The 22,952-nt window shown below is 48.3% G+C and overlaps 1 protein-coding gene across 1 annotated transcript; it reads left to right on the forward strand.

The window, feature by feature from the left end:
* Positions 1–2,788: 2,788 nt before the first annotated feature.
* Positions 2,789–4,164, forward strand: LOC123137439 (zinc finger protein CONSTANS-LIKE 3). The gene is made up of 2 exons (XM_044557195.1): positions 2,789–3,531; positions 3,623–4,164. The coding sequence occupies exons 1-2, from the start codon at positions 2,899–2,901 to the stop codon at positions 3,953–3,955; spliced, it is 966 nt and encodes a 321-aa protein (XP_044413130.1). The 5' UTR covers positions 2,789–2,898; the 3' UTR covers positions 3,956–4,164.
* The last annotated feature ends 18,788 nt before the right edge of the window (positions 4,165–22,952 follow it).

Here is a 22,952-nt window from a genome sequence, read left to right on the forward strand (position 1 = left end):
CACATCTGTTTGCCCCATCCCGTCCGCCAGGGCCTAAAATGCCCATATTTTCATATGAAAACAAGTTTGCACGTCCAAATATTAATTGTTTGAAAATTAAAATAGTTTTACAACCCAATCAAAGTTGTCTCTAATAAAAAATAGTTTTACAACCAAATCGAAATTGTCTTGAATGAACATAAAATGAACCAATACATCTATTGGTTGCCAATATGACCCCACACGTGCTCAACTAAGTCATTTTGAAGATCCGCATGAGTGTGCCAATCACGCAGCTCACGATGGAACTGGACAAACTGATCAAACGTGGCCGGTTCTTGGTGCAGGGGCTCAACATTGTTACCTTGATACTCAAATCCTTGGTCGAAGATACTGTCATCACGCTCGCCCTCGACGATCATGTTGTGCATGATCACACAAGCAGTCATCACCTCCCAAAGCTTCCTTTCATCCACGACAGTGCATGGTATCGAACGATGCCCCATCGGGATTGAAGCACACCAAAAGCACGTTCCACATCCTTTCTAGCACTCTCTTGCATTTGGTCAAATCTCTTTCTCTTCTCACCTTGGGGCTTCGAGATTGTCTTCACAAAAGTTGACCACTGAGGATATATACCACCAGCTAGATAGTATCCCTTGTTGTACTGGTGGCCGTTGATCTCAAAGTTGACAGGTGGGGAGTGGCCTTCTGCAAGCCTTGCGAAGACTGGAGAACACTGCAGCACGTTGATATCATTGTGAGAACCTGTCATGCCGAAGAAAGAATGTCATATCCAAAGATCTTGCGAAGCCACCGCCTCTAATATGACAGTGCACTCATTGACATGCCCCTTGTACTTGCCCTGCCAAGCAAATGGACAGTTCTTCCACTCCCAGTGCATACAATCTATGTTGCCAAGCATGTCTGGAAAGCCTCTAGCTGCGTTGGTCACCAACAATCTCTCTGTATCAGCGGCAGTTGGCTGCCTCAAGTACTCTTGGCCAAACACCTCGATCACAGCCTGGCAGAACTTGTACATTGACATCAAACATGTTGTCTCACTCATACGCACGTACTCATCCACCAGATCGCCTGGAATTCCATACGCAAGCATGCGGACGGCCGCGATGCATTTCTGATAAGAGGAGAATCCAAGCTCGCCAAGGGCATCCGTCTTGCACTCGAAGTATGGGTCATGAGCAACCATTCCCTCTCGGATACGATTGAACACATGCCTTGCCATTCGAGAACGGCGACGGAATTTATCCGGCTTGAAGAGGAGGGTGTTGGAAAAGTAATCGGCATAGAGCAGGGCGTGGCCTATCTTCCTATTGCGGTTCAGGTTGGGAGCACGACCAGGGACTGACCCCCTGTACCGAGGAAGCTGTCGTTGAATGTGGTCGTGAACGACCAGTGCAGCACCACAAGATCTTCATCATCCGAAATCGCCCGATGAACAAAGGAAATGGTGGAAGAAAAACTCGTCTCCACTATCCATACCTTTGTGGGCAAAATGTCAAACACCTTGCGGCCGTGGTGGCGAAGAGGCCGCGATGATCACCTCGACGCAGCAGGGATGGTTGTCGGACGGCTACTGGCCGCTCTGGAGCTCTCGTCGGAAGCTGCCGCGGCCGCCGTGGTACGTCGCCGGCGGTCGTATCCCCTCTGCCACCGGCAAAGACGGCGACGACCAAACCTCCTCCGGTCGACGACCAAAACTACGGCGAAAACTTTGGGCCGGACGCAACTTTGGGCCGAGGATGGGTCGAAAACGGATGGAATCCGGACATTTGTCCGTTTGAGGACGCGCGTTGGGCCGCGCTATTCGTTTGTTTTACCCTAAACGGACCCACCCGGACAAGATGACGTCGCGCGGTGGAGTTGGCCTCATATAGCCCACCAACCATCCCCAGTGCTACTGCTACCACCGGAAGGATCCAGATCTCACTGGGATCCGGCGTCCCCCACCACGGGGTGGCTGACATGGCAGCATCGCATCCGCAAGAGATAAGGGCGGGAGCCAAGAAGCCAACCAGTTGGCGCCACCTGGCGTACAGCAAGCATCCACGGGTGAGCACGACAGTCGGACTTGGCCGGACCCCCACCCTCACCTCCGTCGCATCCCCACCTGGTGCCTGGCGTGGCAATGGCATCAGGACAAGTGACAACTGGACCCGCCTACTACTTTTCCGCAAGGGCATCGCAAACTTTCTCCAGCGCAAAAAAGTTGGCCAGTGCCAAGGGCATCCGCGCCTGCCTGCGTGCACGGTGCACTGCCGGGATGCATCCACCCAACGCAAGCCGTCCCCATCCCGTCCCGGAGAGGCAAACCGAGCCGGTGATGGGCGAGCTCGCACCAAACGTCTCATTAATGGCTTCAGTTTATAGCCATGACTAACGGCCTCACGCCCGTGTGTTGCGTTATCACCGGCTGTGCAGCTGACGTGAACCAAAAAGATTTTAGGCCGCCGGCCTGGAACTGAAACTTTGGTGCTCAGAATCAGATACGTCGCCGTGGGAGTAGCGTGCAAATGTAAACAGATCCGACTGTGGAATGGTATGCGGCAAAGCAGGAGCGAAGCAGGCGACAGCAATGGCAAACATATGCTACCGGCTCAGCCGAGGCGAGCTCGTAAAATAAGCTTGTTTTTAATTCGACTCAGCCAAGTTTGGCAAACGAACGAACCCTGTGGCCCCGCGCGACAGCGACCGGGCGCCCGAAGTGTATCGCGCCCGCCCGCGACACCCGAGCGGAGCCCCCGCCCCTACCATGTGCTCTCCCTGCCCGCAGACCCCTCAAAACCCACCCGCGCCCGCACCCACGCACCGAGCGAGAGCACCCAGCAGAAAGAAACGCACCAAATCTTCCACACCCCTCAGTGCCGACCTGAGCGCCAGAGATCCGCGGCGAGCGAGATGAAAGTGGAGGAGCAGACGGTGGTGGGAGGAGGAGGAGGAGGGGGGCTCTGGGGGCTGGCCGGGCGGCCGTGCGACACGTGCGCCGTGGACGCGGCGCGGCTCTACTGCCGGTCGGACGGCGCCTACCTCTGCGCCGGGTGCGACGCGCGCGCGCACGGGGCCGGCTCCCGCCACGCGCGCGTCTGGCTCTGCGAGGTCTGCGAGCACGCGCCCGCTGCGGTCACCTGCCGCGCCGACGCCGCCGCGCTCTGCGCAACGTGCGACGCCGACATCCACTCCGCCAACCCGCTCGCCAGCCGGCACGAGCGGCTCCCGGTCACGCCTTTCTTCGGCGCGCTCGCCGATCCGCCCCAGCCCAACCCCTCCCCGTCCTCCGCCGCCGCGATGCAGGAGGACGCAGACGACGACAGGAGCAACGAGGCCGAGGCGGCCTCGTGGCTTCTTCCCGAGCCTGGCGACAGCCCCGAGGACAGCGCCGCCACGTTCTTCGCCGATTCGGACGCGTACCTCGATCTGGACTTCGTCCGGTCCATGGACGGGATCAAGGCCATCGGGGTGCCCGTCGCCCCTTCCGAGCTCGACCTCGCCGGCGGCGCTCTCTTCTACCCCGAACACTCCATGAACCAGAGCGTAAGCCTTTCTGACATAGCTCGTCTCACTGAAATGCTTTTCTTGACCTGGACGTACGTGGTGATAAATAATGTCTACTACGCCTTTGCAGATGTCAACGTCTGAGGTCGCAGTGGTGCCGGACGCGCTGTCAGTCGGCGGGGCCCTGGCGCCGGCGCCGTCGGTGGCGGTGGTGGCGAGCAAGGGGAAGGAGCGGCAGGCCCGGCTGATGCGGTACCGGGAGAAGCGCAAGAACCGGCGGTTTCAGAAGACCATCCGCTACGCGTCCCGCAAGGCGTACGCCGAGACGCGGCCGCGCATCAAGGGCCGGTTCGCCAAGCGCACCGCCGAGGACGACGCGCTGGAGCGGGACGGGCCGTTCTCGCCCGCGTCGTCAGCGCACCTGGCGTCGGACGGTGACTACGGCGTCGTGCCGTCGTTCTGAGGAGACCGGCGACGGCGACTCGGTTGTAGTTTTGGCGCGAGCATCCATCCGAGCGCGCGCGCTCCGTGTAACATTGAATAATCTGTACAGTTTTGTTCCATGGGATTAGTACCGTGACCGTGCCGAGCTGATGTACTCACTGTTTTTCTTCTCCCCAATCCAGTCTTTGTACCCTGCCTTGTATTCAGCAACTGTGACCTTCATTCAGTTGGGCGTTGAAGCATCAGTTCATCAGTGCAATGCCGTAGCGGCTAGGCTACGAGGATGAGAAGCATGCTGAAAAGGGCTTCCAAGAAACCCGTGCTCCAAGCGTGGGATTGCGTATCTTCATCGAACAGATTTAACAAATGCAGGTAATGCGAATGGAAGCGCGGAACAACTTTCGATGCGAGACGAGGACCGTGAAACCAACTTTGCTGTGGAGAGGCAGAGAATACGAGATTGGAATCACTGAACACTGAAGCATGTACTCCCTCCGTTTCTTTTTAGTCTGTATATAAAATTTGGTCAAAGTCATACTTTGTTAAATTTGTGCATCATGAAATTAATTTTTATACTATATAACTCCAGTATTATGGCTCCTTTGATTCAAAGGTATTGCATAGGATTTTTGGAGGATTCGAACCCTTAGGAATTTTTCCTGTGATGCTCGTTTGATTCGTAGGATTGGCATCCTTAGGAATTTTCCCACAGGATTCATTTGTTCTACATTTTGGAGGAAAATTTTCATTCACTCAAACCTCTTTGTAGAATTCATTTGTTTTTCCTGCGCTATCAAACATTTGTTTTCAAATCATGTAGGATACTATGAGACATGCTATCCTATTTCTGTATTTTTCCTGTTCCTTCATTTTGACAATCCTGCGAATCAAAGAGGCCCTTGCAGATGTTGATATTTTTTTTATAAAGTTGATTAAACTTTATTAAATTTGATTTTAACCAAATTTTATATGCAGACTAAAAAGAAACGGATGAAGTAATAAAAGAGTAAAAAGGACGTTGCTCAGCCACCGAACCACGTGGCCTGATGCTTGGAATCGTGTACGTTGCTGGGGAAGTTGCAAGAGCTCTTCAGCCATGTGGGCTGGCTCAGCTGCTGCCTGCTGTCGCCCGTATTGGTGATACACTACTGATACAGTCGAGAGAGTTTCACAAGTTCCAACCATTTCCATAGCTGCTAGTGCTAGCTGGCTAGCTGCCACTCCTTGTATCGATTCATGATTGCATGGATCGTGACCAAGTTATACGAGTTATTAGGGCAACTCCAACGCGATTAATCAAAACGGAAAACTACTGTATACGTCCAGAAATAAGGGCATCTCAAAATGTCCAGCCGAAGTGTCCGGACGATGCATCCAATGCAATGCTTCAAAATTCCGTAAACCCGACACAAGCTGAGGACATCTTCAACCGCGACCCCTAAATTTCCCGCCACGTGCGTCCGCAGACAGAAGGACCAATCCGCGGACACATATGTGAAAGACCGCCATCTAACACTGCCCGCATACATTCGGTCTCCCTCATTTTCTTTTTAAATCTGCATGATTAAATAGCCACATGTATAGAATACAAACGTTCAAATAGCCGCATGCAGCACTAGTTCAAATGTTTAAAAAAGTTTAAATATTACATTCCAGTCCCCTTTAACGACCCATAGATGCTCAATCAGATCTTCCTTCAGCTGCTCTTAAGTTGGTTGATACTGAATTTGTTGATGCATTTGAATAAACTCTTCAAATGTGGCCGGATTCTGGTGTGGAAGTTCGATAGGATCTCCCATGTTCTCAAATTTTAGAGCCGCGGCAGCATCCTCACCCTCATCCTCGGTGATCATGTTGTGCATAATCACATAACATGTCATTACCTCCTACAAGGTCTCTCCCATTGTTAAGCAGGTCCGCGAACAACTGCAAAACGGGTCTACAGAACTCCAAATGCCTTCTCCACATCATTTTTAGCTGTTTTTGTCTTTGGGCAAAGTGGGACTTTTTCTGCCCAGCTGGGTTAGAGATGGTGCTGACAAAGGTAGCCCACAAAGGATTGATACCGTCAACTAGATAGTAGCCGATGTTGTACTCATGTGCATTGACAATATAGTGGCAAGTAGGAGCTTTTCCTTCAATCAGCCTACCGAACAACGGTGATCACTGCAGCGCATTGATGTCATTGTGGGACCCGGGTATGCCAAAGAAAGCGTGCCAAATCCAAAGATCGTGTGATGCAACTGCCCTTGTAAAGCCTTCAGGCAATTTTTCATTCCCAATGCATGTAGTAAGAGATCCAAGTAAACCAGGCCACCCTCTTGCTTCTGAAATTGCCAAGAGCCTCTCGGTGTCTGTCACGGTTGGTTATCTTAGGTACTAAGGTTCGAACACCTCGACCATGGCAGTTGCAAACCTGACCATGGCATCTCTCAGATATCCGTAGGTACTCGTCCCACGAATCAGCGATCATGCCATATGCAAGCATCCGTAGTGCGGCTGTGCACTTCTGATAACCAGAGAAGCCAAGCGTTTCCACAACATCCTTCTGCAAGACGAAGTAGTCATCATAGGACCAGACGCCCTGGTACGAACGATCGAAGACAGTCTTGCGCATCTAAAACGCTGGCGAAAATGGTCAGGGAAGAGTGCATCCGGGGCAAAGTAGTCGGCTATTAGTGTCAAATGGCCGCACACCCTGTTGCAGTTGAGAAATCGATGACCCTTGATCGAGCCCTTGAAATTGAGAACATGCTCATCCGCACACTCCACATCTTCAAGGACCGCTTGCATCATTGTTGTCTCATACGAGTACTCCTCGTCGGACAAGCCATCAGACGACTCAACATAGTGCTCGTATATGTACTCGAAACTGGAATCCACTGCTAGAAAGAAGAAGGGAAAACTTTTTTTAGCTCCAACAATTCATCGAACAGTTGTCGGGCATGGTGAGTATAGCAGCAGCAGATGGTACCTAGCGGACGGTCAAAGGACAGGGCTTGAACGTCAACAGAGGAGAAGCGGGGTGGAGCCCGGCTGGAACGCTGGAGGTGACGGAGCCGTAGAGTTCTGTCAAGGGTGTGGCGTGGCGGCCGGGGGTGGTCAAGCGACGGCGAAGGCAAAAGAGAAAAGAAGGAAGGAGATAAAATGGGGAGGATGGAGGCGAGGGGTCCGGGCAGGGTTTTTGGTCGGCCAGAAGTGTCAGGGTCCTACATGTCTGCTGTCCGGAGTCCCGCAAAGCTCCCCCACGTTTGTCTTTGGTTTGCGGGAAAAAGTACGTTTGGACCGCCCCGCGGACCAATACAGGACCGTGTTGGATGGCTTCCGCAGTCCGAATAGCGTGGTCTGGATGTATACATGCGGTTTGGGGGTCCGCGTTGGAGATGCCCTAAGGGAAGTTTGTGCAGTGCGGACATCCATCACGTGCGCGCCTGACCGCCACATCCCATTCGAAATCCTCTATGTGCGAAGAGGTTTGCGCACATTCATCCCAGTCAGGCCATTTCAGAGCAGACGTAATTCCACATCATTGATGCCGGTCTGAGCGACGCGGCGAGCGGGAAGCACTGCTTCAATGCCGACATGGCGACCGTGAGGCCTACTCTGGCCAGTGTGCCACATTGAAGCCGGCCACCCGTCTGTTTGCCTGACCGCCATTATTTAAGGACGATTCTGGTGTCATCCACACCATACCTCACATCCTATCCTCTTAGCTCATCGTTGATCCGCTCCTCTCTGTCTCTGCTCACCGTCATCAACGATATTGAAGTCCTGGTTCTCTGCACCGACAGGTGGTGGTTCGGGATCTCCTTCTGTCTTCGGATCATGGCGCCGCCACCGTCGCTCTCTGGGTTCATGGTCCTCCACGACACCTGGCTCCTCCTAGAAGGAATAGATCATCCTCTCTTCAAGAAACGAGGAGTTGGAGCTGCAACCGCGATGGAGGAAGACCAGGCGCACTTGGAGCTTCCCGTCGAATGTTCTCTCAAGGACCATGGTCTGGCACCACCCTCGTCGCGGCTCCACCGCGTCAGGGAAGAGCCTCCATCGCCATCGCACCGCCATGTCAATGTGGAGCCTACATCGTCACCTCTCTCATGCGTCAATAGAGCCTCCCTCACCACGCGCAAGACGTCGAAATCAGACGCCGTGTGAAGCAGGAGCCCATGTCAGCGCCTGGTACGTCTCCATCATATCTATAATTTTTGGTTGTTTCTTGCCATTATTCTACAACTTTCATATACTTTTGGTAACATTTTATATTAGTTTTTGGACTGACATATTGATCCAGTGCCTAGTGCCAGTTCCTGTTTGTTGCATGTTTTTTGTTTCGCGGAATATCCATACCAAACGAAGTTTAAAAGCGATAAAAGTTTACGAAGATCTATTTTGGAATATATGTGAATTTTGGGAAAAAGAATCAATGCGGGACGATGCTCGAGGGGCCCACAAGCCCAAGGGGTGCGCCCCCTACCCAGGGCGCGCCTGGAAGGCTTGTGGCGCCCCTGTAAGGCGGTCGGTGCCCTTCTTCGGCCACAGGAAAACTAATATCTGGATAAAAATTGTGTTAAAATTTTAGCCCCATCGGAGTTACGGATCTTCGGAAATTTAAGAAACGGTTTTCGGCCAAAAAACAGGAACGCAAAACAAAAGAGAACAGAGAGAGAGAGATCCGATCTCGGAGGGGCTCCTGCCCTCCGGGAGCAATGGAGACCAAGGACTAGAGGGAAAACCCTCCTCCCATTGATGACCCACAAGTATAGGGGATCAATCAAAGTCCTTTCAATAAGTAAGAGTGTCAAACCCAATGACGAGCAGAAGAAAATGACAAGCGATTTTTGGCAAGGTAATATTTGCAAGCACTGAAATTGTCGGTAACATGTAGTTTGATAGCAAGATAATTAGTACAAGTAATAAGTTACAATGGTAACAATAGGTGCAGCAAGGTAGCCCAATCCTTTTTTAGCAAAGGACGGGCCAAAATAGTCTCTCATAGTAGGCAAAGCGTTCTTGAGGACATACGGGAATTTCATCTAGTCACTTTCATCATGTTGGTTTGATTCATGTTCGCTACTTTGATAATTTGATATGTGGGTTGACCGGTGCTTGGGTGCTGTTATTACTTGAACAAGCCTCCCACTTATGATTAACCCCTTTCGCAAGCATCTGCAACTACGAAAGAAGAATTAAGATAAAATCTAATCATAGCATTAAATATATGGATCCAAATCACCCCCTTATGAAATAGCGCATAAACTAGGGTTTAAGCTTCTGTCACTCTAGCAACTCATTATCTAATAACTGTTGGGGAACGTTGCATGGAAAACAAAAAATAATAATCTACGCACACGCAAGATCTATCCATGGAGATGCACAACAACAAGAGGGGAGAGTGTGTCTACGTACCCTCGTAGACCGTAAGAGGAAGCGTTTATTAACGCGGTTGATGTAGTCGAACTTCTTCGCGATCCAACCGATCAAATACCGAACGTACGACACCTCCGTGTTCAACACACGTTAAGCTCGGTAACGTCCTCGCCTTCTTGATACGGCAAGACAGGCAAAGTAGTGGATGAGTTCCGGCAGCACGACGGCGTGGTGATGCTGGTGGTGATGCTATCTTCGCAGGATTTCGCCTAAGCACTACGAAAATATGACCGGGGGACGAAACTGTGGAGAGGGGCGTCACACACGGCTAAGAGATTGTCGTGGGGTGTCTGGCGCTCCCTCCCTCATATATATATATATATATAGGGAAAATCCATCCTACCACCCGGTGGTAGTTACCCCACATATCTCATATACTACCATGTGGTGCTATATATACTATTTTATTATTTTAAATATGTTCATATACTATATCTAAGATATTCCAAAGCAAGTTACATGAAAAATTGCATATGAGCCCATAGTTTTTGTTATATTTGTAAAATACGTACATATTTATACGCACACAAAAATCTCTTATTCTGCTAACACCTGATTATTGTCCCGGATGGTGAACCAAACCACCCCACCGCCACTAACCAAACCGCAACAAAGCCCACCCCCACCTCCCCGCACGACACCCACACCTCCCTCTTCCCCTGATCCAAACCCCCACCTACCTCCACCTTCTACCGGTTCCGCCGCTGCCGCCGGATCACCACCCCGGTGCCGCCGCCGCAGCCTTATCCACCTTCTACCATGGCCTCCCCCAACCCTCTCCTTCCTCCCGACACCCCCCATCTTCCTGCGCTGGACCTCCCTCAACCACGCCTCCCACGTCGTCGGGAACGAACCCCGCGTGGCTGCCGGCGTGGATCCAGCCGCGCCGACCTCGCGCACCTCGCGTAGCTGCCGGCGTGGATCCGCCGCCGCCGACCCTAGGCGTCACGTGCGGCTGCCGGTACGGATCCGGGAGCGCCGCCCCTCGGCAACCCCGACCTCCATCGCCATCTTCTCCCCTTTAGGCAAGGCAACCACGGCACGGGATCCCCTTCCCCAATGGCGTCCCCACCACCACGGGCCTCCCCTCCTCCCTGATGATGCTCCATGACGCTGTTGCAGTCGAGGAGTGCACTGTAGTCTGTCGGCACCCCCGAGCTTTGGTGCCCGGATCACGTGCCACAGCCACCGACCTCCCTCCTCGACAACATGCTTCACCAGCGATGCCATCAGTCTTGACATGCGACGAGGTCCCTCCATCTGCCGCCACTGCCCCCTTCCCAAATTCCGTTGACCGCTTGGCGGATATGCGAGCCCGTGGCCGGAACCGCTGCCATCGGCTCTCCGGCGCTGAATTCAGCTGCCCCATTCACCTCTCCTTCCTCCCCTTTCGGTGGCGTGGGTGCTGCAGTTCGCCACCTCCCATCCGCCAGGTACATCCTTCGTTTCCCTCGCTCCCTGACCTCTAAAATGCAAGTTCCGGCCGCAGCTGGCACCGGCGCGAGGGGCAGTGGTGTGCCTATGCTCAACCTCGACAATACATCAAGGTCCCAGCGATCCCAGTAGCATGCGTTGATGTTCAGAAAGCGATAACTTGTGTTTTTATGTTGGATTTTGGTTGTGCATCTGATGCCTCGTGCGGTCCAGCATTGCAGTTTGCAGTTTGATGCCTTTGTGCAGTCCCCTCGAGCCTCTTCATTTTCTCCCCACTGATGAACATGCAAACATGGGTGAGGTGAAGTTTGCCCTTTCCAGTTTGCTCATCTGATTTTGGGAATTCCATGTCTCGCAGTTCAGTTTGCTCTCTTTTTACAGGAGAGGAAAAGTGCGTCGAAAAAGAGCAAGAAAAGTGTTGTTGTCCACCGTCGATGAGAGCCCAACGGGCACTGTGATGCAGTTTTGTCCACCTGCGTGTGCAGCCCAGAAATAATCTATGGCCTAATTGTGTTTTTCTTTTAAGAAAAGAGTCAAGTGGACTGCGGTTGGCTGTTCTGAAGTGTCCTACAGTAGAAGGAGAACCAACCCTTCTACTCTACTTGTGAACAGAAGTTCAGTCCGACACATACGTGCATGCACTCAGGCAGGAACGCGGGCGGCGGTTATGATCAGAAGGAGTACACTTCTAATATGTTCGGGTGTTTGCTTTGAACTCTCTTGAAGCTCAATCAGGCTCAAGACAACAAACGTATCACTTCGAGGAGTATTGCGGTCCACTTCAGTCAAATGTATTTATTTTTTTTGTAAAAAAATAGATGCAGTCCATTTGGACACTACTTGCAGTTTGCACGGCTCGTGTGTGAAGTGCACGATGTGCTTGTGTGTTTCAAACCCCAGTCAATTATGTGAAGTACACAATGTGCTTTGTGTGTTTCCAAACTCAGTTGATTCCGTCAAAACACATGCAGTGTGCTTGGTCCTCGTCAAAACACATGCAGTGCACTTGGTCCTCGGACGTGGTTCATTTTTGAGAGTGATGATGTTCACTTGCGCGTTTCATGGAAGTGTGAAAAAAATAGCGAAACAAAAGAAAGTAATGCGGTTCACTTTGATATATGCGGCGGTTCACTTGCCCTTCTCTCTGCCGTCCACTCTCGTTCATAAAAAATGTTGGAAAAAAACAAGAAAAACTCCTTTGAGAAAAATTACGTTTGACAAAATAAATCATGCAGCTCGCTTGCCCGTCTGATGTAGTGCGGTTTTCATTCTGAAGCAGTGCAGTCGGCCGTATGATGTTATTCATCCCGTAAGTGCAAAAAAATTGTTACGGAAGCGAAAAAAAGTAATGCGGTTCACTTCTTGATAGTGTTGTGGTTCATTTACACCGTATGTGAAGTGCACTCTATTTTCTCGTCCTTCAAAAAATTATGAATAAAAGAAACCATGAAGTTCTCTTACCTGTCCTATGCAGTGCAGTTTTTTGTCCGATGCAGTGCAGTTTTCAGTCGGATGAAGTACCCACGTCGATTTGGGTGTCGCGAAAACAGAGTGTCCGCATTTCGATAAATTTGAAATTCCTCTTAAACCGTAAAGAATTAGGGAGAGTGTTCTACATGAAAAAGTTACGGCTCATCGATATCTTTCCAACGGCGTATCGTTTGGATCGTTCCGACCAGCATTTTGTAAAAATTTTGTGAAAAACGGCCGCTGCCACTCGTCGTTCGCGACACGATTTTCAAAATTAACTTAAAACCATAAGGAATCTCAAAAACATTTCAACATATGAAAGTTGCGCATCGTCCATAGCTTTTCAACGGCGTATTACACGCCTCATTTTGACAAACGGTTAAAAACCTGCAGCGAAAACAGTATCGAAAATTTAAAAATATTTGAAAAACAGAATTCCGCAATTTAGTAAATTCAAAACTGCTCTTCAACCGTAATGAATTAGAGAAAATAATAGATATGTAAAAGATGCGTCTCGATGATATCTTTCAAACGGTGTATCATTTGCTTCATTCCGACGATCGGTTTAGAAAAAAATGCGAAAAACGCCCACTGCCACTATTTGTGGGTCGCACCATTTTCAAAACTGCTCTTAAACCATGAGGAATCTCGAAAAGTGTTTAACATGGAGAAGTAGCGCCTAATCCATAGCTTTTCAAATGTATATTACACGCCTCGTTCCGACATACGGTTTAAAAGCCGGAGCAAAAACAGTACCGAAAAAACACCACGTGCAGTTTTTTTGCGATGGGAAGTTCACTCGCATGAGTACTGCAGCGCACTTGGTTCAAACAATGGCGTGCGCTTGCGTTGAGCGTGCAGTTCAAAAGTGTTATCAGAATAGTTATTCTACTAATATTAGCAGAATAGACTATCTGTATATATATATATATATATATATATAGGTGGGGGAGGGGAGGCAGCCTTGGGTGCACCCTAAGGTGGCCGGCTGGCCTCCTTGGGCGCCTGCCCTTTGCCCCCCCCCCCTCTTCCTTATTTGCCCCGGGGGAAAGGGAAAGGGGTGGAGAGGAAGGCAGGGGCGGAATCCCCCTTTTCATTCTTCCCAAGGTCGACTCCCATAGGAGGGCGGAGCCCCTTGTGGGCTGTTGTGCTCCCCTCTTTTGGCCCATGTGGCCCATTAACCTCCCCGGGGTGCCCGGAACCCCTTCCGGTTATCCGATGACTACTCGGTACCTCCCGAAACTCTTCTGGTGTCCAAATAGTATCGTCCTATATATTAATCTTTACCTCCGAACCATTCCGAAGCTCCTCGTCATGTCCGTGATCTCATCTGGGACTCTGAACAAAATTCGGTCACCAAATCATATAACTCATATAACATTATATCGTCAATGAACGTTAAGCGTAAGGGACCTGCGGGTTTGACAACTATGTAGACATGACTGAGTCACCTCTCCGTTCAATAACCAATAACGGAACCTGGATGTCCATATTGGTTCCTACATATTCTACGAAGATCTTTATCGGTCGAACCGTTATGACAACATACGTATTTCCCTTTGTTTGTCGGTATGTTACTTGCCCGAGATTTGATCGTCGATATCTCCATACCCAGTTCAATCTCGTTACCGGCAAGTCTCTTTACTCATTCCTTAATACATCATCTCGTAACTAAATCCTTAGTCACTCTGCTTGCAAGCTTATTATGATGTGTATTACTGAGAGGGCCCAGAGATACCTCTCCGATACCCGGAGTGACAAATCCCAATCTCGATCCATGCCAGCTCAACAGACACCTTCAAAGATACCTGTAGAGCATCTTTATGATCACCCAGTTATGTTGTGACATTTGATAGCACACAAGGTATTCCTTCGGTATCCAGGAGTTGCATGATCACATGGTCGAAGGAGCATGTATTTGGCATTCAAGAAAGCAGTAGCAATAAATTGAACGATCATATGCTAAGCTAACAGATGGGTCTTGTCCATCACATCATTCTCCTAATGATGTGATCTCGTTATCAAGTGACAACACATGTCTATGGTTAGGAAACCTTAACCATCTTTGATCAACGAGCTAGTCTAGTAGAGGCTTACTAGGAACACGGTATTTATTTATGTATCCACACATGTATTTAAGTTTCCGATCAATACAGTTCTAGCATGAATAATACACATTTATCATGATTAAGGAAATATAATAATAACCATTTTATTATTGCCTCTAGGGCATATTTCCATCAATAACTACTCCACAATGCATTCCCTTAGGCCCAAAGATGGTGAAGTGTCATGTAGTCGACGTTCACATAACACCACTAAGGGAATCACAACATACATATCGAAATATCAAATTCACATGATTACTTATGACAAGACTTCTCCTATGTCCTCAAGAACAAAGTAACTACTCACAAAACATATTCATGCTCAAGATCAGAGGGGTATTGAATATTGATACGTCTCCAACGTGTCTATAATTTTTGATTGTTCCATGCTATTATATTACCCGTTTTTTGATGTTTATGGGCTTTACTTTACACATTTATATCATTTTTGGGACTAACCTACTAACTGGAGGCCCATCCCGTATTGCTGTTTTTTGCCTATTTCAGTGTTTCGAAGAAAAGGAATATCAAACGGAGTCCAAACAGAATGAAACCTTTGGGAGCGTGATTTTTGAAACGAACGTGATCCAGAGGACTTGGATTGGAAGTCAAGCAACCACCAAGGCGGCCACGAGGGTGGAGGGCGCCCCCCCCCTACTGGGCGCGCCCCCTATCTCGTGGGCCCCTCGGGCGTCCACCGACCTACTTCTTCCTCCTATATATACCCATGTACTCCGAGAACATCATAGGAGCCCACGAAAACCTAATTCCACTGCCGTAACCTTATGTATCCACGAGATCCCATCTTAGTACCTTCGCCGGTGCACCGCCGGATGGGGAATCGATCACGGATGGCCTCTACATCATCTCCAAGGCCTCTCCGATGAGTTGTGAGTAGTTTACTACAGACCTTCGGGTCCATAGTTATTAGCTAGATGGCTTCTTCTCTCTCTTTGAATCTCAATACAAAGTTCTCCTTGATCTTCTTGGAGATCTATTTGATGTAACTCTTTTTGCGGTGTGTTTGTCGAGATCCGATGAATTGTGGGTTTGTGATCAAGTTTATCTATGAGAAATATTTGAATCTCCTATGAATTATTTTATGTGTGATTATCAGTTTGGTTTGGCCTACTAGATTGATCTTTCTTGCAATGGGAGAAGTGCTTAGCTTTGGGTTCAATCTTGCGGTGTCCTTTCCCAGTGACAGCAGGGGCAGCAAGGCATGTATTGTATTGTTGCCATCGAGGATGAAAAGATGGGGTTTATATCATATCGCATGAGTTTATCCCTCTACATCATGTCATCTTTCTTAATGCGTTACTCCGTTCTTTATGAACTTAATACTCTAGATGCATGCTGGATAGCGTCGATGTGTGGAGTAATAGTAGTAGATGTAGGCAGGAGTTGGTCTACTTGTCACGGACGTGATGCCTATATACATGATCATGCCTAGATAATCTCATAATTTTTCGCTTTTCTATCAACTGCTCGACAGTAATTTGTTCACCCACCGTAATACTTATGCTATCTTGAGAGAAGCCACTAGTGAAACCTATGGCCCCCGGGTCTATCTTTTATCATATAATCTTTCAATCTACTTTTATTTGCATTTTTACTTTTCCAATCTATATTATAAAATACCAAAAATATATTTATCTTATCATACTATCTCTATCAGATCTCACTTCCGCAAGTGGCCTTGAAGGGATTGACAACCCCTTTATTGCGTTGGTTGCAAGTTCTCGTTTGTTTGTGTAGGTGCGTGGGACTTTTGAGGAGCCTCCTACTGGATTGATTCCTTGGTTCTCAAAAACTGAGGGAAATACTTACGCTACTATTGCTGCATCTTTCCTCTTCAAGGAAAACCAACGCAAGCTCAAGACGTAGCAAATATCATAATAGATCTAAACATATAATCTTCCACCAAATAACCGGCTAGCATCAACTACAAAATGTAATCAACGCTACTAGTCACCTATAGGTACCAATCTGAGGTTTTGATACAAAGATTGAACACAAGAGATGAACTAGGGTTTTGAGATGAGATGGTGATGTTGATGGAGATTGGCCCTCCCACGATGAGAGGGTTGTTCGTGATGACGATAGCTTCTATTTCCCCTTCCGGAGGGAAATGCCCCCTGCGGAATCGCTCCGCCGGAGAGAAAAAGTGGTCCTGCCCAAGTTCCGCCTCGAGACGGCGGTGCTCCATCCTGAAAGTCCTCTCCTTATTTTTTCTAGGTCAAATGACCTTATATACCAGAAGATGGGTCCCAGAGGCTGGCCAGGGGGCCCACTACCCACCAGGGCGCGCCAGGGGGGCAGGCGCGCCCTGGTGCCTAGTGCCCCCTCTGATGTTTCATTAATCCAATATTTTTTTATATATTCCAAAATAATTCTCCGTAAAATGTCAGCTCATTTGGAGATGTGAAGAATAGGTATCTCTGACATAGCTTTTTTAGGTCCAGAATTCCAGCTGCTGGCAATCTCCCCCTTTGTGTAAACCTTGCATATTATGAGAGAAAAGGCATTATAATTACTCCAGTGTTATATTGCATAAAAACACTATAAATAACAGTAGGAAATCATGATGCAAAATGGGCGTATCACCCATCTAAGGGGAGGCCAAGGAAGAAGAAGAAGGAGGAGGAGGAGGGGGGGCTCTCTCCCCCTCTCTCCCGGTGGCACCGAAAAGCCGCCAGGGCAATCATCATGTGATGTCGATCTACTCCAACAACTCTGTCATATTCATCAACACTCCATCACCATCCCTCGTCTATATTCAGCGGTCCACTCTCCCGCAACCCGTTGTACCCCCTACTTGAACATGGTGCTTTATACTTCATATTATTCTTCAATGATGTGTTGCCATCCTATGATGTTTGAGTAGATTGTGTTGTCCACTGGGGTAATTGGTGAATTGCTATGATTGGTTTAATTTGCTTGTGGTTATGTTGCTACCCTTTGGTGCCCATCATATGAGCGTGCGTGTGGTTCACACCATAGGGTTAGTTGTGTGTTGATAGGACTATGCATTGGAGGGCAAGAGTGACAGAAGCTTCTTCCTACCATAGAAATTGACTCATACGGGATTGAACGGGGACCAATATATCTTAATGCTATGGTTGCGTTTTACCTTAATGAACGTTAGTAGATGCGGATGCTTGCTAATAGTTCCAATCATAGGTGCATAGAATTCAAAGTAAGGGATGACATGCTAGCAGTGGCCTCTCCCACATAAAAACTTGCTATCGGTCTAGTAACTTAGCCAATTTCTTAGGGACAATTTCGCAAATCCTAGCACCACTTTTCCACACTCGCTATACTAACATAATTGTTCTTTTAGTAAAATAGCACCTAACTTTTATTTTCACATTCTTTATTATCTTTCAAACCTATCCCTCTACACCTACAGAGTACTACTAGTTTCATACTTGTTCTAGGTAAAGCAAACATTAAGTGTGCGTAGAGTTGTATCGATGGTCGATAGAACTTGAAGGGAATATAAATTCTACCTTTAGCTCCTCGTGGGGTTCGACACTCTTATTTATCGAAAAATCTACAATTTATCCCCTATACTTGTGGGTTATCTGCGTTGCATAGCCGGTACGCCCGCATTGATGAGTCGGTGTTGTCGCTATGTTGCATCTGGCGCGACAAGGCCATGAAGGAGGATGTGTCTCTGGCGACCGCGAAGGCGCGCGGACGCCTCCTCCACTATGTTGGCCACAGCGGTGGTGGATCCTCATCGCGGACTATCGTGATGGAGAAGGGGAGGGTGTTGGAAATATGCCTTAGAGGCAATAATATCGTATTATTTTATTTCCATTATTCATAATTAAGAGTTTATATTTCATGCTATAACTGCTATGATCGTGGAATATGTGATTCAGTGGAAAACTCATATGCACGTGTGAAATGATAAATGGTTAAATAATAGGTTCCCGGTCTCGCCTCTAAAACTGGCCCAAGTGTTGTTGGTGATCATGTTTTCCGGATCTTAGGATATCGTTAAGTGTAACGTAGTCCTAAAGCAACATTCAGGGTATGACATTAGAAGAACGATCATATTGAATCGACCCAAACTCTGTGTTATATCGTCTTAAATCCTTTGTTATAACATGGAGTGTTAGCATGTATTTTAGTTTCTCAGACCATGAGAATTTGTCGGTCATTTCCAACCATACGGTGGGCTTTGGGGTTGCTCAAACATCATCTGTAACAAGGTGATCATAACGACAAGTTTCAGGCTCATCGAAAAGTTTGACAAGTGACTAGATAGCTCGAGAGTGGGATTTGCTCCTCCAATGATGGAGAGATATTCTTAGGGCCCTATCGGTGTGATGGCATCCATCAGCTCTTGGGTTTTCTGGTGTCCAACAGGGGCATTGAGGCTAATCCGGAAAAGATTAAGGCTATCACATCCCTGGCTAAACCGGCGTGTATCAATGATGTTCAATGTCTGGTGGGTCGTATCGCGGCTTTGAGCCGGTTTATCAGCAGGTTGGGAGAGAAGGCGATCCCTCTGTATCAGATGTTGAAGAAGATAGACAATTTTGTCTGGAGTGAGGCTGCTAATGCGGCGTTTGAGGACTTAAAGAAGTAGTTGGTTGAACCGCCGGTTCTTGCTGCTCCGGTTGATAAGGAACCACTGTTGTTATACATAGCTGCTAATGCCCGAGATGTCAGTGTAGATATTGTGGTGGAGCGCAATGAGGCTGGGAAGGAATACCCGGTTCAAAGGCCGGTTTATTATATCAGCGAAGTTCTCATTGAGTCAAAGCAAAGATATCTGCATTGGCAGAAGCTGGTGTATGGGGTTTTCATGGCAAGTCGGAAGCTTAAACAGTACTTTCAAGGCCATCCCATCACAGTGATCAGTTCCGCTCCTTTGGGGGATATAATCCAGAACAGGGAGGCAACTGGCCGGGTTGGTAATTCGTCTATTGAGCTTGGACCACACGGTTTGAAATATATGCCTCGAACAGCTATCAAGTCCCAGGCCCTTGTGGATTTCATCAATGATTGGACAGAATTGCAGGCACCAAAAGACAAACCGGACAGCACATACTGGACTATCCACTTCGATGGGTCCAGGCAATTGGAGGGCTTGGGGGCTGGAGTTGTCCTTACTTCCCCTCGAGGTGATAAAATCTGTTATGTTCTTCGCTTAATGTTTCCTTGTACTAACAATGCAGCTGAGTACGAGGCCTTACTCCATGGTCTTCGAGTGGCTAAGGAAATGAACTTAAGCCGGGTACGATGCTTTGGGGACTCCGATCTGGTGGCCCAACAAGTTTTGGGTACTTGGGATTCCAAGGATCCACTCATGGCGGCTTACCGACGGGAGGTGGATATTGTCGCTGGTCACTTCAAGGGTTATCAAGTGGAGCACATTGATCGGCGCAAAAATGAGGCAGCAGATGCTTTAAGCCGGCTAGGATCTGAGCGTAAACCGGTGCCGCCCAATACCTTTCTGGATGTCTTGCACAACCCGTCAGTTCTGTTGCCTACAGAGGAGGACCTCGCTATTCCTAATCCGGTGGCACAATTGGTGGCCGCTTTACACATTGTTCCAGATTGGACGGTTCCATACTTGGCGTATATGAACCGAGGCGAGTTGCCAGAAGATGCAGTTTTGGCCAGGCAGATAATCCAGCAATCCAAGTCCATGGTTATTCACAACGGCGAGTTACACCATTGCAGTGTCTCCGGTGTGTTCCAGCTCTGTATTTCTCCTGAAGAAGGCCATGAGATTCTACGTGAGATCCGCGAAAGAGACTATGGTCATCACGCCGGTTCAAAATCCTCGGTTGCTAAAGCTTTTCGTCATGGCTTCTATTGACTGACGGCTCATGCTGATGCTGAGGACTTGGTGAGGCGGTGCGACGGTTGTCAGAAATTCTCACGACGAGCTCATGTTCCGGCTCAGGAGCTACGAATGATTCCAATCACTTGGTCGTTTGCTACTTGGGGGCTTGATATGGTAGGGCCCTTCAAGCAATCCAAAGATAAGAAGACCCACCTGTTAGTGGCGGTTGACAAGTTTACTAAATGGGTTGAAGCGAAGCCAGTAAGCAAGTGTGACGCAGCCACGGCGGTTCAATTCATCAAGAAGGTGATCTTCCGCTTTGGTTTTCCACACAACATCATCACACATAATGGCACGAACCTCTCCAAAGGTGAGATGGAGGACTTTTGTCAACGAGAGCACATCCGGCTTGATGTGTCGTCCGTGGCTCACCCCCAGTCTAATGGTCAAGCTGAGAGAGATAATCAAGAAATTTTGAAGGGTATTAAGCCCCGGCTTATGGTTCCTTTGAAGAGGACGCCGGGTTGTTGGGTGGAGGAATTACCATCTATGTTATGGAGCATAAACACCACCCCAAATCGATCTACGGGTTATACACCTTTCTTCATGGTTTACGGGGCAGAGGCGGTACTCCCAAGTGATATTTATCACGACTCGCCCCGGGTTGCCAATTATGTTGAAGCGGACAACAAGCAAGCACGTCAAGAAGCACTGGACCTGTTAGATGAAAAACGGGACATGGCGTTGGCTCGTTCGGCGGTTTATCAGCAAGACCTACAGCGTTATCACAGACGCCGGGTTAAAACAAGAACCTTTCAAGAAGGCGACTTAGTGCTCCGGCTCATCCAGGATCAGACCGATATGCACAAGTTATCCCCACCTTGGGAAGGGCCCTTTGTGGTCAGCAAGAATCTGCACAACAGATCATACTACCTCATCGACGTTCGAGAGCACAAAGACTCAAGCAAATCAAAGGAAGAGACCCGTCGGCCGTGGAATATCGCTCATCTACAGCCTTACTACACCTGAGCCATAGGCTCCTATTATGTACATATTTTGACAATGTATATATTATAATCAATATAATAAACCGGCATCCTTGGTACAAGCAGGGCCTCTGCCGTTCTTCCAATATTTATTGGTTACAAGGGGGCTTCTGCTTATAAAGTGACGTCCTATTTGTCCATTAAACCGGCTATCATGACACAACAAAGCTTGGGAGCTTCACACCCAAGGGGCTAAAGAGAGTATTGTTGCTAAAGCATGACTCAAACATAGGCACCCATTGAGCACAGCTCACAAAGTTACTTGGGGGCTCTTTGTGCAAAGCAACAAAGAGTTTGAAAGGACCATTGTAATAGGCTATCCAGCCACGGCTTGGAAACCTGGTGTATTCACCTAAAACCCTGGTTAACCTGCCTTCATCAAGTAAGCCACTCCTGTCCAGGTAATCTTGGTATGACCCGTCAAACGTTTGACAAGTCAATCTTATACAGACCCTGAACTTGTCAAAGTTAAAATGACGATTGGTTAATTGGAGGCCCATCTTGAAAGTCTTTGTCAAATGGTTTAACTCAGCGGCTTGGCAGCCCATGAAAAGCCTCGAATTTGGGCCTGGCAGCCCTTGAAAAGCCTCGACTACAAGGTTTTATTTGATTTTGTTTTGCAAAGTTTTATCTCCTTTGATAAGGTTTTGAGTTAAACCGGCGTCTCTTGACCCGGCCCGACTATAAATCATTATATCAACCCGGTGTTTTTTAACCTGGCGTGGCTTTCAACTATCAGTTGTTAGAACATAATCAATTATAAACCGACGTTTCTTAGCCCGGTCTAGCATTGACTATAAGTCGCCAAGATGATCATCCGGTGCTTATCATAACCCGGCATGGTTTTTTATGCACCAGCACAATATGGTGGGAGTTATCAACACTCAAGATTTGGGTTATCACCCTTATTATGCAAGTTGGTAAACCAACGATGTGATTCAATATCACAGGTATGATATATTTCATATTTCATTGTTTTACAGCCTTGGTTATAAAAACTCTGGTTCTATATTGGGTATCATAACCCGTCCGGCGGTAAACCGCCAGGGCACATTTAAGTTTCTCAAATGCAGAAGGCAGGATTTTATGAAAATACTAAGGCACATGAGCAAGTATAGCAACAATCATGACGGCTTACGCAATGTCATGTAGCGGTGCACGATGGCAGAAGATCAAAGTATGTCAACTAGCCTATTACAAGGCGCTTTGATGCCCAAAAAATAGTAACTGTTTATTGCACAAGATATAATCTGCGAAGCTAAAGCCGGCTGCCGGACTATGATTCATCACCAGGCAGACGAGAAGTTGATGGATCATCTTGCGCCGGTTCAACCTCCTCCTCCCCACCCAATGGCTGGAAGTCAATGGTGGCCCAATCAATCCCGGTTAAAGCTTGGAAGACAACTTCGTTGCTTATAAGATTGGACGGTTCGGCGTCAGGGGCATAAGTGTGCTTACGGATTGGCGGGATAAGATTCTGCACTTCTTTTATAGCTGCATCAACCCAATTGTTGTCCGCATCATAGTTGGACCAGTGGACAGACATGTCAATTTCTTCGTCCAATCTGCTTGCCAATGGGCTCATCTCCTTTGTCAAGGCTTTGAGAGCTTCACTATCAAATTCTGACCCGTCTTCTTGTTGGCTTGGATAGCCCTTTCCGATGTCCTCCGGATCAAGATCAGCTATCCAAGCTTTGGCCCGTGTCAGTGCAGATAGAGCGC

This window comes from Triticum aestivum, chromosome 6B (assembly GCF_018294505.1).
Source record: "Triticum aestivum cultivar Chinese Spring chromosome 6B, IWGSC CS RefSeq v2.1, whole genome shotgun sequence".
Lineage (NCBI taxonomy): Eukaryota > Viridiplantae > Streptophyta > Magnoliopsida > Poales > Poaceae > Triticum > Triticum aestivum.

Coding starts and splice junctions, on each gene's coding strand:
- LOC123137439 (XM_044557195.1), top strand. CDS start 2,899: ATGAAAGTGGAGGAGCAGACGGTGGTGGGAGGAGGAGGAGGAGGGGGG. Junction 3,532..3,622: donor AACACTCCATGAACCAGAGC/GTAAGCCTTTCT, acceptor ACGCCTTTGCAG/ATGTCAACGTCTGAGGTCGC.